The sequence below is a fragment of the Somniosus microcephalus genome, chromosome 8 (assembly GCF_052327205.1).
Source record: "Somniosus microcephalus isolate GS21.2 chromosome 8, FLI_Smic_1.0, whole genome shotgun sequence".
Taxonomy (NCBI): domain Eukaryota; kingdom Metazoa; phylum Chordata; class Chondrichthyes; order Squaliformes; family Somniosidae; genus Somniosus; species Somniosus microcephalus.
Genome location: NC_140994.1, coordinates 66,349,466 through 66,365,083, shown reverse-complemented (window position 1 = coordinate 66,365,083; position 15,618 = coordinate 66,349,466). Strand labels below are relative to the sequence as shown.

Sequence of the window (15,618 nt, the reverse complement as noted above, 5' to 3'; positions counted from 1 at the left end):
GGCTGATCTTCTACCTCATCTCCGCTTTCCTGCACTATCCCCATACCCCTTGATTCCCTTAATATTCAAAAATTTAATCACTCTCTGTCTTGAATATACAGAACGACTGAGCCTTCACAGCCCTCTGGGGTAGAGAATTCCAAAGATTCACCACCCTCGGAGTGAAGACATTTCTTCTCATCAGTCCGAAATGGCCGACCCCTTATTCCGAGACTGTGACCCCTGGTTCTAGACTCCCCAGCCAGGGGAAACATCCTCCCTGCATCTACCCTGTCAAGCCCTGTAAGAATGTTGTGTTTCAATGAGCTCACCTCTCATTCTTCTAAACACTAGAGAATATAGGCCTAATCTACTCAATCTCTCCTCATAGGACAATCCCCCCATCCCAGGAATCAGTCTGGTGAACATTCGTTGCACTCCCTCCAAGGCAAATATATCATTCCTTGGGTAAGGAGACCAAAACTGTACACAATACTCCAGGCGTGGTCTCAACAGGGCCCTATATAATTGCAGTAGGACTTCACATTTCTCCACATTATATTCCATTTGCCATGTTCTTGCCCACTCACTTAGCCTGTCTATATCCCCTTGAAGCCTCCTTGCATCCTCCTCACAACTTACATTCTCACCCAGCTTTGTATCATCAGCAAACTTGGATATACAGGAAACTCTTTTTTATCCAGCACCGACGGGACCGGCGTGGTGCCGGTTTATCAAAAAGTCCGGATTACAGAGAGGTATACTTACCAAGGTACGAGAGCCCTGTACACTACCACAGATCCAGGCATCCCTGTTGCATGGCAACAGGTGCAGAAACCCCAGCCACAGATCCAGGCGTCCCTGTTGCATAGCAACAGGTGCAGGAACCCTGGTTACACGGCCACAGTTGCAGGAACGGCCACTAATATGAAGTAAAACTGACCTGAACCTACTCCCGAATTTTGCCAGTTAACAGAGATTTCCGGTTATTTAGGTGCTGGTAAATCGAGAGTTTCCTGTATTACATTTGGTCCCCTCACCCAAATCATTGATCTAGATTGTGAATAGCGGAGGCCCAATCACTGATCCTTGCGGTACCCCACTAATTACAGCCTGCCAACCCAAAAATGACCCGTTTATTCCTACTCTCTGTTTTCTGCCGGTTAACCAATCCTCAATCCAAGCTAGTATATTACCCCCAATCCCATAAGCCCTAATTTTGTTTAATAACCTCTTGTGTGGCACCTTATCGAATGTCTTCTGAAAATCCAAATACACCACACCCCCATTGGTTCCCCCTTATCTATTCTGCTAGTTACAACCTCAAAACACTAACAGATTTGTCAAACTTTATTTCCCTTTCATAAATCCGTGTTGACTCTGCCCAATCCTATTATTATTTTCTAAGTGCCCTGTTATCACATCCTTAATAATAGATTCTAGCATTTTCCGTACTACTGAGGTCAGGCTAACTGGTCTGTAGTTCCCAGTTTTCTTTCTGCCTCCTTTCTTAAATAGTGGGGTTACATTTGCTGTCTTCCAATCTGCAGGAACCGTTCTAGAATCTATGGAATTTTGGAAAATGGCAACCAATGCATCCACTATCTCTATAGCCACCTCTTTCAAAACCCTAGGATGTAGGCCATCAAGTCCAGGGGATTTATTGGCTCTCAATCCATTAATTTCTCCAGTACTATTTTTTTTTTTTTTACTAATACTAATTTCTTTCAGTTCCTCATTCCCGCCAGACCCTTGATTCTCCACTATTGCCGGGAAGTTTTTTGCGTTGTCTTCTGTGAAGACAGACACAAAGTATTTGTTTAATTTCTCCGCCATTTCCTTATGCCCCATTATAATTTATCCTGTCTCAGCCTGTAAGGGACACATTTACTTTTGCTAATCTTTTCCTTTTTACATACCTATAGAAGCTTTTAGTCTTTTTATGTCTCTCACTAGTTTACTCTCATTCTATTTTCCCTTTATCAATTTTTTGGAATTTCGTTCAAAATCCTCAGCATCTGAATAAAGCATGATTGATAAACATCTGAACTTCACTTGATTTGCACTGCACAGTTCTTTACCTTTGGAAGGAGTCTGAAAAAGATGTACAGCTTCTTCTGCCTTAATATCAGTTAACATGATGAGAGGTTCTTGTGTGGGTTTATGATCTTCACTTGACCCCTAGACATCAACATCATCATTAAAGCAATGTAGATATCAACACAAATACTACTCTGACAAGAATATTGTGTTATGTTAACAAGCGAGGAGAATATTTAAAGGAAAAAATTACATATCCGAATACAATTTAAAGAACACAATAGACACTTTCAGTAAAGTACTATTCGGTTACTGCAATTAGCTTGGGTTGGTAAATAGGTAATGACTTGTAGTGGTTAGGATATCATAAACATTCCATGCTGGTTTTTGAAAGGCTTACTATTTAAATGCTTAAGCTATAAAAATTATCGCTTACTTTACTTAGCTTAAACTCGAACCACACTGACCTGTGGCTCCCTCAATTGGTGTAGCGTTTTACTCTCTTCCAAGTCCTTTTCCAGTTTCGTTAAAGTAGTCTCTTTTTCATCTAAGGTGATCATTAACACTTCTACCTTCTTCTTCAAGTCTGCTTCATTATGACACACCTAAAACCCATTAAGGAATATGGTTAGTAAATTAAAAACTCTTGCACAGTATTTACAAAAATATGAAGAAACATTTGCAAAAGGATAAGCTACTAACACGATATGAACATGGAAATAGCCACAGATTTGCTGCCAAGTATTGTTACCATATAACCAAGAGGCGGGGCAAAGATAAGGAGTGCTGCTCGTAAATGTAGGAGAGCACTGATGTGCAGTACCAGAACAGAATTCCATACACAGTAGGCAAACTGTGTTTTGATTATTAGGGAGTGTGAGCTCTTCAAAAAAAAGTGTTCTGTGGTTTTTCCTCATCTCAATGACAGCCTGTGTGCGAGACAGCGAGAGTGTATGAAAGGCTAGGGCAATCTTGGCAAAACTTTGAAGAAAGCACAATGTAAATATTGATTGAAGACCTTAATACACCGAGTAAAAAAGCTCACTAAGCTTCAAACCAGAAGAATCAAAATCGAGATCTGGAAATGGGACTGAAAAAATCTTCAAAAGGACAGTATAAAACAGCAACTGAAGACCACTTTCCAAGTGAATCACCACTAGTATATTGCTGACAATTAGAAAGAATCCACAATCAGGTTATAGATTTGTATTTCATCCCCATTTATCCACTTGGAGCAGCATTTATTTAAAAAAGTAGTACCTTCTTCAACTGTTGGATCATCCGTTCTTTAGTCTCAAGATCCTGAGTCACTTGATTCTTCATTCTCTCAAGTTCCTGAACTTTGCGTCTCAGAGACTTTTCTTCTTCACGCCTTGTGGAAATCTGAAAATTTGAGAGTGAACAATGGCAGAAGATTTTTAAAATCAATCAGAAATAAAGGAGATAAGCTAATAAATCATCTAAAGCATGGTCATAATGTTACATTTCCTGGGGAAGGTGGAGGTTTGGATTATAACTGTCTCATGTAACCACCATTGCTGAAAATAAACCAAATCACAAACAATTTCCACTCATTTCTTCTGGCAACCATGTATATGTCCAGGACACTTGAGTTTGGTGGTAGCATTGTTTTGGAGTCCCAATTTTTAGAACATAATGCAAGAAATAGGAGGAGTAGGCCATATGGCCCTTTGAACCTGCTCCGCCACTCAATAAGATCACGGCTGATTTTCGACCTCAACTCCACTGTCCCGTCTGATTCCCATATCCCTTGATTCCCTTAAGAGTCCAAAAATCTATGAATTTCAGCCCTGAATATACTCAACTGAGCATCCACAGCCCTCTGGGGTAGAGAATTCCAAAGATTCACAACCCTCTGCATGAAGAAATTTCTCCTCATCTCAGTCCTAAATGGCCGACCCCTTATCCGGAGACTGTACCCCCTAGTTCTAGACTATCCAGCCAGGGGAAACAACCTCTCAGCATCTACCCTGTCAAGCCCTCAGAATTTTATAAGTTTCAATGAGATCCTCGCTCATTCGTCTAAACTCCAGAGTAAAGGCCCATTCTATGCAATCTCTCCTCATAGGACAACCCTCTCATCCCAGGAATCAATCTAGTGAACCTTTTTTGCAACCCCCTCGAAGGCAAGTATATCCTTCCTTGGGAATGGAGACCAAAACTATACATAGTACTCCAGGTGTGGTCTCACTAAAGCCCTGTACAATTGCAGCAAGACTTCCTTACTCTAATACTCCAGCCCCCTTGCAATAAAGGCCAACGTACCATTTGCCTTCCTAATTGCTTGCTGTACCTGCATGTTAACTTTATGTGTTTTGTGTACAAGGACACCCAAATCCCTTTGAAGACAAACATTTAATAGTTTCTCACCATTAAAAAAATATTCTGTTTTCCTATTCTTCCTATCAAAAAGTGAATAACCTCACATTTCCCCACATTGTACTCTGTCTGCCACCTTGCCCACTCACTTAACCTGTCTATATCCCTTTGCAGGCTCTTTGTGTTCTCCTCACAGCTTACTTTCCCACCTAGCTTTGTAGCGTCAGCAAACTTGGATACATTGCACTCGGTCCCTTCATCCAAGTCATTAATATACTGTAGATTATAAATAGCAGAGGTCCAAGCACTGATCCTTGCAGCACTCCCCTAGTTACAGCCTGCCAATCTGAAAAATTACCCGTTTATCCCTACTCTGTTTTCTGTCCTTTAACCAATTCTCGATCCATACTAATATTACCCCCAACCCCATGAGCCCTTAACTTGTGACAACCTTTTGTGTGGCACCTTATCGAATGCCTTTTGAAAATCCAAATATACTACATCCATTGGCTCCCCTTTATCTACCCTGCTAGTTACATCCTCAAAAAACGAATAGATTTGTCAAACACTATTTCCCTTTCATAAAACCATGTTGACTCTACCTAATCATAATGGCCCGTATTTTCCGATCGCAGGCCTGCGATCTGGAAAAATCTGCGCCCTTACCTGAGGGTTCCCAGGACGCACACAGTTCCGATGCTGGGCCTCTCCAAACTCCAAGTGCGCAGGGCCCACGTATCCCAGAGGCGCAAGTAGTTCGCAGCGTCCCTGGGATCACGTGGGCCATGGGGAGCCAATCACAGAAGGGAATCTCCCTTCATACGTTTGACAGGAAGACCTGTCAAATATATGAATGGAGCTCAAATGAAAAAAATAGTAAAACTTTAAATAATTTTTTTTTTAATCCCATTTTTTAAAGTGACTTGAAATTACAATAAATTAAGTATTTTAAACAAAAACATTATTTTTTGAAAAATATAATTAAAGTATTTTACGGGGCTAAAAATAAACTTGCCTTCTTTAAAAGTATTTTTTAATGATTAATTAGTGAAAATTCTTTTTCTTTTTTGCTTTTACCAGGTGTAAGAATTATTAAGGTTTTCTGCGGGCGGAGGGTCTCCAAAAAACGGAACTATCCGCCCACAGAGGTCCTTCTCCAGGGCAGCCGGAGGATCTGTCAAGAGCATTCTTGACAGATCGGAAATGCCGGTTTTCAGCGCATGCCTTAAACTGGCACTTCCGATGTCCCTACAGGTGGGTGCACAGCACGTACCCGCCCATAGGGATCGGAATATCTGCCCATTATGATTTTCTATGTGCCCTGTTACCACTTCCTTGATAATGGATTCCAGCATTTTCCTCAACAAGTGATGCAAGACTAACTGGCCTGTAGTTCCCCATTTTCTCTCTCCCTCCTTTCATGAACAGCGGTCTTACATGTGCTACCTTTCAATCCACTTAGATTCCAGAATCTAAGGAATTTTGGAGATCACAACCAATGTATCCACTAGCTCTATGTGGTAAACCACTTTTATTGTTCACTATCGTTACACTATGGTTATCACTGTTTATATCATTACACTATGGTTATCACTGTTTACACTGTTGTATCACTACACAAGGTTACCTCTTGCCACGCTGTTATACCTGGGCTGACCACAGCTGACTCCGCCCATGGCTCCGCCTGCTTGCCCAGGTATAAAGGTGGTCGACTGGCTGGTATTCCTCCTTGTTGGATCCGATCACCCACGAGGGTGGGCTCAGTTATTTAGCCAATAAAAACCTATAGTTACTAACTTAACTCGTCGCTTTTCATGAACTGAATTGATAGGTATATCAATTTTATTGGCTAAATTTTGAAATGTCTGTACCGGAGCAGCCAAACGACCAGCCAAACGTACAGCCCCAGCCAAACGGCCAGCTACAACAGCCCCAGCAGCCAGCCTGGCTGCGAGCCCTCCAACCGCCATACCTGGATCTAAACCCACAGGCTGCGAATTCAGCCCTCGACTTCGAACACTGGCTGAGCTGCTTCGAAGCCTACCTGGGAGAATCCGGCGTGCCTCCGGTATCCAAACTAAGAGTTCTGACCGCCCAGGTGAGCCCTAAAGTATTTGCACTCATCCGGGACATTGCTACATACGAGGACGCCCTCAAACTGCTAAAAGAGCAGTACCGGAGCCCGGTAAACTCAATGTACGCCAGGCATCTCCCAAGATCCCGCTCGCAACAGCCAGGAGAGTCGGTTGATGATTTCTTACGGGCGCTGCAAATACTCGGCAGGGACTGTGACTTTAAAGCCGTAACAGCTGCAGAACATACCGATGGAAATATCCGCGATGCCTTCGTGAAAGGCCTTCGGTCATACTACTCACGGCAAAGACTGCTGGAATCAAAGGACCTCGACCCGAAAACAGCTGCTATCCTCGCTCGCTCCTTGGAAGTGGCCCATCGGGACCTCGAGGCGTACTCCAGGTACTGTGCTGCGCGACCCTGGGACTCGGGCCCGACTCCGGCCGCAATACCCCTCGCACCGCCGCCCCTGGGGCCTACCACAGCGTCGGTGTCCCGGAACCGATCGGGACCGCCACCCCCGGTACCGGCTGCGACATCGGAGCCCTGCGATCGGGCCGCCGGCTGTTTCTTCTGTGGCCAGGCGAAACACCCGAGGGCGCGCTGCCCTGCAAGAAACGCGACCTGCTCCGACTGCCACAAGAAAGGCCACTTCGCGAAGGCCTGCAGGGGGAAAGCCACAGACGCCAGCAGTGCCTCATGCGAGTTGTGGGGGTGGCCATCTTTCATCAAGGCCACAGATGCCAGCATCACCTCGTGTGAGTCGCGGGGGCGGCCATCTTCTCCGCCATTTTGTTCAACGTCGTGGGCGCCGCCATTTTATTCACCACACTCGTAAGCCACCTTGTCTCCAGACCCGACCACCGCCTCACCCGCAGCCATACACTAGCCTCCGTCACACTTGACCAAGCTCGCCTGCATCACCTGTCCAAGTCCATGATGGACATCAAAGTAAACGGCCACGCCACGAGCTGCCTGTTCGACAGCGGAAGCACGGAGAGTTTCATCCATCCAGACACGGTGAGCCGCTACTCCCTCACTGTCCGGCCAACGCGCAACCGGATCTCGATGGCGTCGAGGTCCCATTCAACAGACATCAGCGGCTACTGTGTTGTGACCCTGTCGGTTAGGGGCACGGAGTATAAAAATTTTAAACTTCTCGTCCTGCCGTCCTACTAGGGCTGGATTTCCAATGCCACCTTCAAAGTGTCACCTTGGCATACGGTGGATCCCTCCCCCCCCCCCCCCCTCAGTCTACAACCAGCAATTCCTAAACCGCCCACCGCGTACCACCTGCGGCCTATCCACCCTCAAAGTCCCGCCCCCCTCCCTGTTCGCTAACCTCACCCGCGACTGTAAACCCGTCGCTACCAAGAGCGGGCGGTACAGCGCCGGGGACAGAGCTTTTATTAGCTCCGAGGTGCAGCGACTCCTGAAGGAGGGCATCATCGAGGGAAGCAACAGCCCCTGGCGTGCCCAGGTCGTAGTCATTAAGACCGGCGATAAACACCGCCTGGTCATCGACTACAACCAAACCATAAACCGGTACACCCAGCTGGACGCATACCCCCTTCCCCGCATATCTGATATGGTCAATCAGATTGCACAGTACCGGGTATTCTCTACCATCGACCTTAAGTCGGCCTATCACCAACTCCCTATCCGCCCTGAGGACTGCCAGTATACCGCCTTCGAGGCGAATGGCTGCCTCTACCACTTCCTTAGGGTTCCCTTCGGCGTCACCAACGGGGTTTCGGTCTTCCAAAGGGAGATGGACCGGATGGTTGACCAGAACGGGCTGCATGCCACGTTCCCTTATCTAGATAACGTCACCATCTGCGGCCGCGACCGGCAGGACCACGATGTTAATCTGGAGAGATTCCTCCATACGGCCCAACGGCTGAACCTCACCTACAATAAGGAGAAATGTGTGTTTAACACCTCGCGCCTTGCCATCCTCGGCTGCGTAGTAGAGAACGGAGTCATCGGCCCCGACCCTGAAAGAATGCGCCCCCTCATGGAGCTTCCCCTCCCCCACTGTCCAAAGGCGCTGAAGAGAACCCTGGGGCTCTTCGCTTACTATGCCCAATGGGTGCCCAATTATGCGGACAAAGCCAGACCCCTCATGAAGTCCACCTCCTTCCCCCGGACAGCAGAAGCATGCGCAGCCTTCTCCCTCATAAAGGGAGACATTGCTAAGGCCACAATGCACGCGGTGGATGAGTCTATCCCTTTCCAAGTGGAGAGCGATGCATCCGACTTCGCCCTAGCTGCAACCCTTAACCAGGCGGGGAGACCTGTGGCCTTCTTCTCAAGGACCCTCCAGGGCCCTGAGATCCGACACTCTTCTGTCGAGAAGGAGGCCCAGGCGATCGTGGAGGCAGTACGACGCTGGAGGCATTACCTGGCAGGCAAACGATTTACCCTCCTCACCGGCCAGCGTTCGGTCGCTTTTATGTTTAATAACAAGCTGAGGGGCAAAATCAAGAACGACAAGATCTTGAGGTGGAGAATTGAGCTCTCCACCTACGATTACGATATCTTGTACCGGCCTGGTAAACTGAACGAACCCCCAGATGCTCTATCACGAAGTACATGCGCCAACGCGCAAATTGATAGACTGCAGACCCTCCACAACGACCGCTGCCACCCCGGGGTCACCAGACTTTACCACTTCATTAAGGCCCGCAACCTGCCCTACTCCATCGAGGTCAGGACCATGACCAGGAACTGCCAAACCTGTGCCGAATGCAAACCGCATTTCTATAGGCCGGACAGAGCAAGCCTGATCAAGGCCACCCGCCCCTTCGAGCGCTTGAGCATCGATTTTAAGGGGCCCCTCCCGTCCTCTGACTGTAATGTGTACTTCCTCAACATTATTGACGAGTACTCCCGTTTCCCCTTTGCCTTCCCCTGCCCAGACATGACCAGTACCACGGTCATCAAATGCCTGAACGACCTCTTCGCCTTGTTCGGGTTCCCGAACTATATACATAGCGACCGGGGCTCATCCTTCATGAGCGAGGAACTTCGCCAGTTCCTACTAGCGAGAGGTATTGCTGCAAGCAGGACCACCAGCTACAACCCCCGAGGGAACGGCCAGGTGGAAAGAGAGAATGCGACAGTCTGGAAGGCCGTTCTCTTAGCCTTAAAGTCTAAGGACCTCCCAACCTCTCGCTGGCAGGAAGTCCTCCCGGCAGCGCTGCATTCCATCCGGTCACTGCTTTGCACTGCCATTAACGCCACCCCCCATGAACGAATGTTTGTTTTCCCCAGGAAGTCGACTACGGGAACCTCGCTACCAACATGGCTGACTTCTCCAGGGCCCGCCTTGCTGCGGAAGCACGTGAGGGCCCATAAAACGGACCCCCTGGTCGAGAGGGTGGACCTCCTGCACGCCAACCCCCAGTACGCCTATGTGGCATACCCAGACGGGCGGGAGGACACAGTCTCCTTACGAGACCTCGCACCCTCGGGCACCCCTGACACACCACCGTTACCCCCCCACCACTCCCCCAAATCCAGCCCCGGTAGACGGCATGCCGGAACCCCATGAGCCTTCGCCGACCACGCAGACACCAGCCTTAACTTCGAATACTACACCTCCGCCGCCACTGCTGCGCCGATCAGAAAGGCTTACGAGGCCTCCGGATAGACTGACATACCCGACCTGGTAGTACACTTCACCCCGCCGGACTCAAATTTAAACAAGGGGTGAATGTGGTAAACCACTTTTATCGTTCACTATCGTTACACTATGGTTATCACTGTTTACACTGTTGTATCACTACACAAGGTTACCTCTTGCCATGCTGTTATACCTGGGCTGACCACAGCTGACTCCGCCCATGGCTCCGCCTGTTTGCCCAGGTATAAAAGGTGGTCGACTGGCTGGTATTCCTCCTTGTTGGATCCGATCACCCACGAGGGTGGGCTCAGTTATTTAGCCAATAAAAACCTATAGTTACTAACTTAACTCGTCGCTTTTCATGAACTGAATTGATAGGTATATCTTTCCAAACTCCAGGATGTAGGCCATCAGGTCCAGGGGATTTGGTGGCTTTTAGCTCCATTAATTTTCCCAGTACTTTTTCTTTACTAATATTAATTACTTTAAGTTCCTCACTCTCATTAGACACTTGGTTCTCCACTATTTCTGATATGTTTTTTGTATCTTCTACTGTGAAGACAGATGCACAGTATTTTTTTTTTATTTTTTTAATTTTTTTTAACATCTCTGCCATTTCCTTATTCCCCATTATAATTTCTCCTGTCTCAGCCTCTAAGGGACCCACTTTTACGTTCGCTACTCTCTTCCTTTTTACATACTCGTAGAACCTCTTACAATCTTTATATTTCTTGATAGAGGGGGAAAATAAATCAATTTTTTGGTTTCTAAAACTCTTCCAATGCTCAGGCTTACTACTACTCTTGGCAACATTATAAGCCTTTTCTTTTAATCTGATACTATCCCTAACTTCTTTAGCTAGCCACGAACAGATCTCTTTTCCTGTGGAGTTTTTAATTTCTCAATGGAATGTATATTCATTGAGAATTATGAAATATTTCTTTAAATGCTGGGGCTCTATACAAATGATCTTAATCTGTGCCTTTCTTCTACTGAAAAATGTACTAGGAAACCATTAATTTCATAGAATCATAGGCCAGAGTTTTCCTTACCTTGGTGGGTCCCGACTCTGCTGCTGGCTCCATCCCGCTGTACAAAATGAACTTACCTTAATGGGGCCTATTAAGCCCACCCAGCACGTTACCCAGCACAATTAGATGGAGTGGGTCTGGTGACATCACTCATGATGCGTTTTAAGCTGGGATCCTTAAAGGGACCCTGGCCACATTAAATTTTAAGTTCAATTTAACCGTGGGTATTGAATCTTTACTGTACAATAAGTTATATGTGAGTGACAAAGAAACATTTAAATAAAATTAAGTAATATGACTCCATCTACAAACACAATCAAGAACATAATTTAAAAAGTACATTAATTGGGAAGTTATTGGTGCTTTAGTCACAAATCTATAGACTTTTGTATCAGTAACTGGTACATATAAAGGATGTGTGCACAGGTAAGACATAAAATTAAGCAGATTTTAAACATAATTGTAATGGGGTGGATTTACAATCTTATGCAAGTTCAGCGGAAGAGCTGCCGAATCCCTGACAAACAGTGTAAGTGGTGCTTACAATGTGCTTCCAGGATTTCTGTAGCTCTTCCATTGAAGTTAACAATGGACAAGTGAGAAAACCTCTGCAGAAATTCACACTAAAGTCTCAGACTGAAAAATTAAATTAGTCATTCAGGGACCGAAAAGCAAATTGAACCAGTGGAATGAGTGATGAGAATGAAATTGTTACGGATGATAACTTGTTTAATGTGCAACTGAACGATCACAGTATACTCATGGGGTTGGGGGGTAATATATTAGTATGGATAGAGAATTGGTTAAAGGACAGAAAAAAAAGAGTAGGGATAAACGTGTCCTTTTTCAGATTGGTAGGCTGTAACTAGGGGGGGGGGGGGGTGCTGCAAGGATCAGTGCTTGGGCCATGGCTATTTACAATCTCTATTAGTCATTTTTTATAGTGCAGATCAATTCACTGCAATTACTGTTCAGTTGGAAGGCAACAGCCGAGGATGGCCAGTGAAAAATTAACATTTACCAGTAGCTTTTCAAGTAGCACAGAATCTCCATCAATCTATTAGCTGATGTAATCAACATGTTTTTATTTTGGTTTGTTTTCCATGCTATCAAGTCATCAGCTGGAGCAATGGCCACAGAACTCACACCTCAGGTTGACGGACGTGGTTCACGAGCTGTGTGAATCCTGTGGCCATGCAGGGAAACTTAAAAAGTACCTCAAGGATTTAAATTGGGTCCCCCCGCCGCTGCAGGTCAGGTCTGCTCCACGCTGAGATGCGCCTGTGGAAAAATAACTTTCCCACCCGACCCACCACCGATCACACCCACTAACACCACGGAAAATTTAGTCTAAAGAGGCCATTTGACCAATCACCCCTGTGGTGGCTCTTTGAAAGAGCTGTCCAATTTAGTCCCACACCCCAGCCTTTCTCCCATAGCACTACAAATTACAGATCTCAACACTCAGTGAAGAAATTTCTCATTTCCCCTCCAGTTCTTTTGCCAATTATTTTAAATCTATGACCTCTGGTTACCAACCCAGTCGCTAGAGGAAATAGTTCCTCCCTACGTGCTCTATCAAAACCCATTATAATTTTTAATACTTCTATTAGGTCTTCCATTAACCTTCTCTGCTCAGAGAACAATCCTAGCTTCTCCAATCACTCCACATAACTGAACTCCCTCCAGGTAATTTATACATAAGAAAAGCAATGGTCCCAATACTGACCCCAGGGGGACCCCACTGCTTACTTCTCTCCAGTCAAAAGAAATCCATTCAGCACTACACTCTGCCTCCTACCCTGTAGCCAATTTTATACCCAAGTTATCACCGATCTTTAATACCATCTGCTTCAATTTTCCAAATATAGGAAACTCTCGTTTAAACAGCACCTAAATATCCGGAATTCTCTATTAACCGGCAAAATTCTCGCTCCGAAAACAACACCTCAATAACCGGCAATGTTGCCGAGTCCGAGTCGCCCGCGGTGGCCGAGTTAGTCAGTGGGGGTAGATCTCCAAACTGCCACTACTTGGCTTCTTGGTGCTGTCGGGAGTCGGAACACCTCAAAACCCCTGCAACAGGAGTCTGACTCTCCTGCGCTGCTGTAGTCTCTTCTGATCCGCATTTTACAGGGGTACTGTGTCTCCCCCACGCTGCTGGTAGTCATTGCATTATGGAAATCCCAAAAGTTGGTCCAAGCAAAAGGAAGAGAGTGGTGTTAACTTTAAAACAGAAAATCGACATATGCCAATGACTAGAAAGGAGAGAGAAGCGTATCAACATTATGAATGAATTCAAAATCGGTTCGTCAACAATCTACGACATCAAATCGCAGAAGGATAAGCTGCTCAAATTTTATTCAAGCTCGGAGACATCTAAGGGTGTAGAGAAACGGCGTACGCTTTGTAAGCCTAAGCTTGAAGAGCTGGGTACCATGCTTTAGGAGTGGTTTTCTCTTAAGCGTTCGGAGGGTGTTCCGATTTCCGGACCCATGCTAGTTGAAAAAGCAAAGGATTTCTACACAAAGATGGAGCTCACTGCTTTCTCCGAGGGATGGTTAATGTGCTTCAAGGTATGGCACGGGATGACGACGACTCGATATTTCCGGGGAGAAGAAATCAGCTGATCACAACGCCGCAGAAGAATACTGCGATTATCTCAATCGGATTGTGCAGCAACATGAGTTGTCGCCAGCACAGCTATACAATGCCGATGAAACTGGCTTATTTTGGTGGGTTGATGCAGATAGAGAAGTTGCTGTTGTGCATATGCGAAGTGATGATGAAATAATGGAGAATGTTTTGAATCCAAAAAAAGAAAAGGAAAGCGAGATGAAAAGTGAAGAGGATAAGATTTCTGAAGAGACGATGATTTCTTGGGCTAAAGCTGCAGAAGGATTTGCTTTATTCCTCAAATTTGCTGAAAGGCATCCTTGCTATTCTGCCCAAGAAGTTATGCACCTCCATATTCTGCATTCCACCTTTCTACAAAAAAAGGCAAGAGTCCACTAAGCAAGCAGACATCCGGGACATGTTTAAGAAAGTTTCCAAAAGAGTTGAAGCAATGGAAGTGCCTGAAGAATCTGTTGAAGTGCATGATCCTGATGACCCAGCTGGCATGGATATTCCTGATGAACCAGTTGACTTGGAATAAGTGTACAGTCAACCACAGTACTTTATACTGTACTGTACAGTCGTTTAAGTTTTGTTTTACTGTTAAGTAATTAAAGAGTTATGGATTACCCACAACTGGCAGTACTGTACTTAATCAAGCATCTTCCACCATCCATTTAACACAACATTCTGTAGGTGAGTACCCAATTACTGTATACTGCACATTTCTTGATCTTTTTATTTTTCTTTGTTTAAAAATAGCCTCGGTAGATAACCCTCTCAGTCATCTGGAAATTTTGATAAACCAGCAACACGCCGGTCCCGGATTAAAAAAAAGTTTCCTGTAAGTCTGTTATGAGGTACTTGTCAAATAGAATCATAGAAACTTACAGCACAGAGGGAGGCCATTTGGCCCATCATGCCTGTGCTGACTCTTTGAAAGAGCAGTTGTGCTTAGTCCCACACCCCTGCTTTTTGTCCATAACCCTGTTAAGTTACTCATCCTCAAGTACTTGTTCAACTCCCCTTTAAAATTATTTATGGAATCTGTAGTGTATGTACCTTTAAGAACTATGTTTTTGAAGCCCCTGTATACTGTAGTACCAGTAGTGACCACTCGGGTATATAAGCCTGTGTAGCGTCTTGTGTAGTTAGTTCACCTCCAGACTTTGTTCAGTAAACACTTGTTAAATCAACTCCTGCATTCCGTGTCTCCATTAACACACGGATCTAACAGTGGCGACGAGTTAGAAACGAACTTGCCTGCAATTCGGCAGCACCTCAAGGGGATCGATTCCTCAGACGAAGGTCGAAGCCAGAAGCAAGAAGAAAAAAAAACTGTGGTTTCACCAGCTAAACGGGCTGGTGGCAGGTAGTGCACTGATCCTTCCTGGGCTGCGGCAGGCTAGAGCTCAATCGGGTGGCTCTGCAACGGGGCCGGGCAGCGAGTCGGGAAGCAGAAGCAAAGAGAGAGAGAGGGTGGAGCACTCAGGGTGCAGCTGGTGCTGCAAAGCAGGTCGGCGTTCGGACCGAGCAGAGGGAGGGGAAAGTCCCAGAGGGTCCGCTCCACGACGGGAACGGTTCTCCAAGTAACGGAGAAACTATTGAAGCGATATATAAAAAAAAATAGAAATACCGCGAAAAGCTGCAGGTCGCAACGGGAACCGCAGAGAACAGCGTTGGCAGCAGCGGCAGGAAAGCGCCATCTTAACTCGGCGGGGAAGAAAGAAAAGCGCGGGAGGCGCCATTTTGATCCATCGGGGACGGAGGAAAAGCGCGGGAAGCGCCATTTTAGATTTTCAAGATGCCAAAGACTGCCAATATTACTGCTTTCGATAGTGATATAGAAGATTGGACCACATATGTGGAAAGAGTGGAGGCATATTGCAAGGCGAATGAAGTAGCGGATGA

General features: G+C 45.9%; 1 protein-coding gene across 4 annotated transcripts in view; it reads right to left on the bottom strand.

The window, feature by feature from the left end:
* kif20bb (kinesin family member 20Bb) overlaps positions 1-15,618 on the bottom strand; it is a 141,077-nt gene that overhangs the window by 18,884 nt on the left and 106,575 nt on the right. For all 4 annotated transcript variants that reach the window (XM_085994828.1, XM_085994831.1, XM_085994832.1 and 1 more), the window contains exons 22-24: positions 3,280-3,402; positions 2,487-2,624; positions 2,061-2,160 (exon numbers count right to left, since the gene is read on the bottom strand). In XM_085994828.1, the coding sequence (XP_085850954.1) occupies positions 2,061-2,160; positions 2,487-2,624; positions 3,280-3,402 (361 nt within the window). The remainder of the gene's footprint in view (positions 1-2,060; positions 2,161-2,486; positions 2,625-3,279; positions 3,403-15,618) is intronic.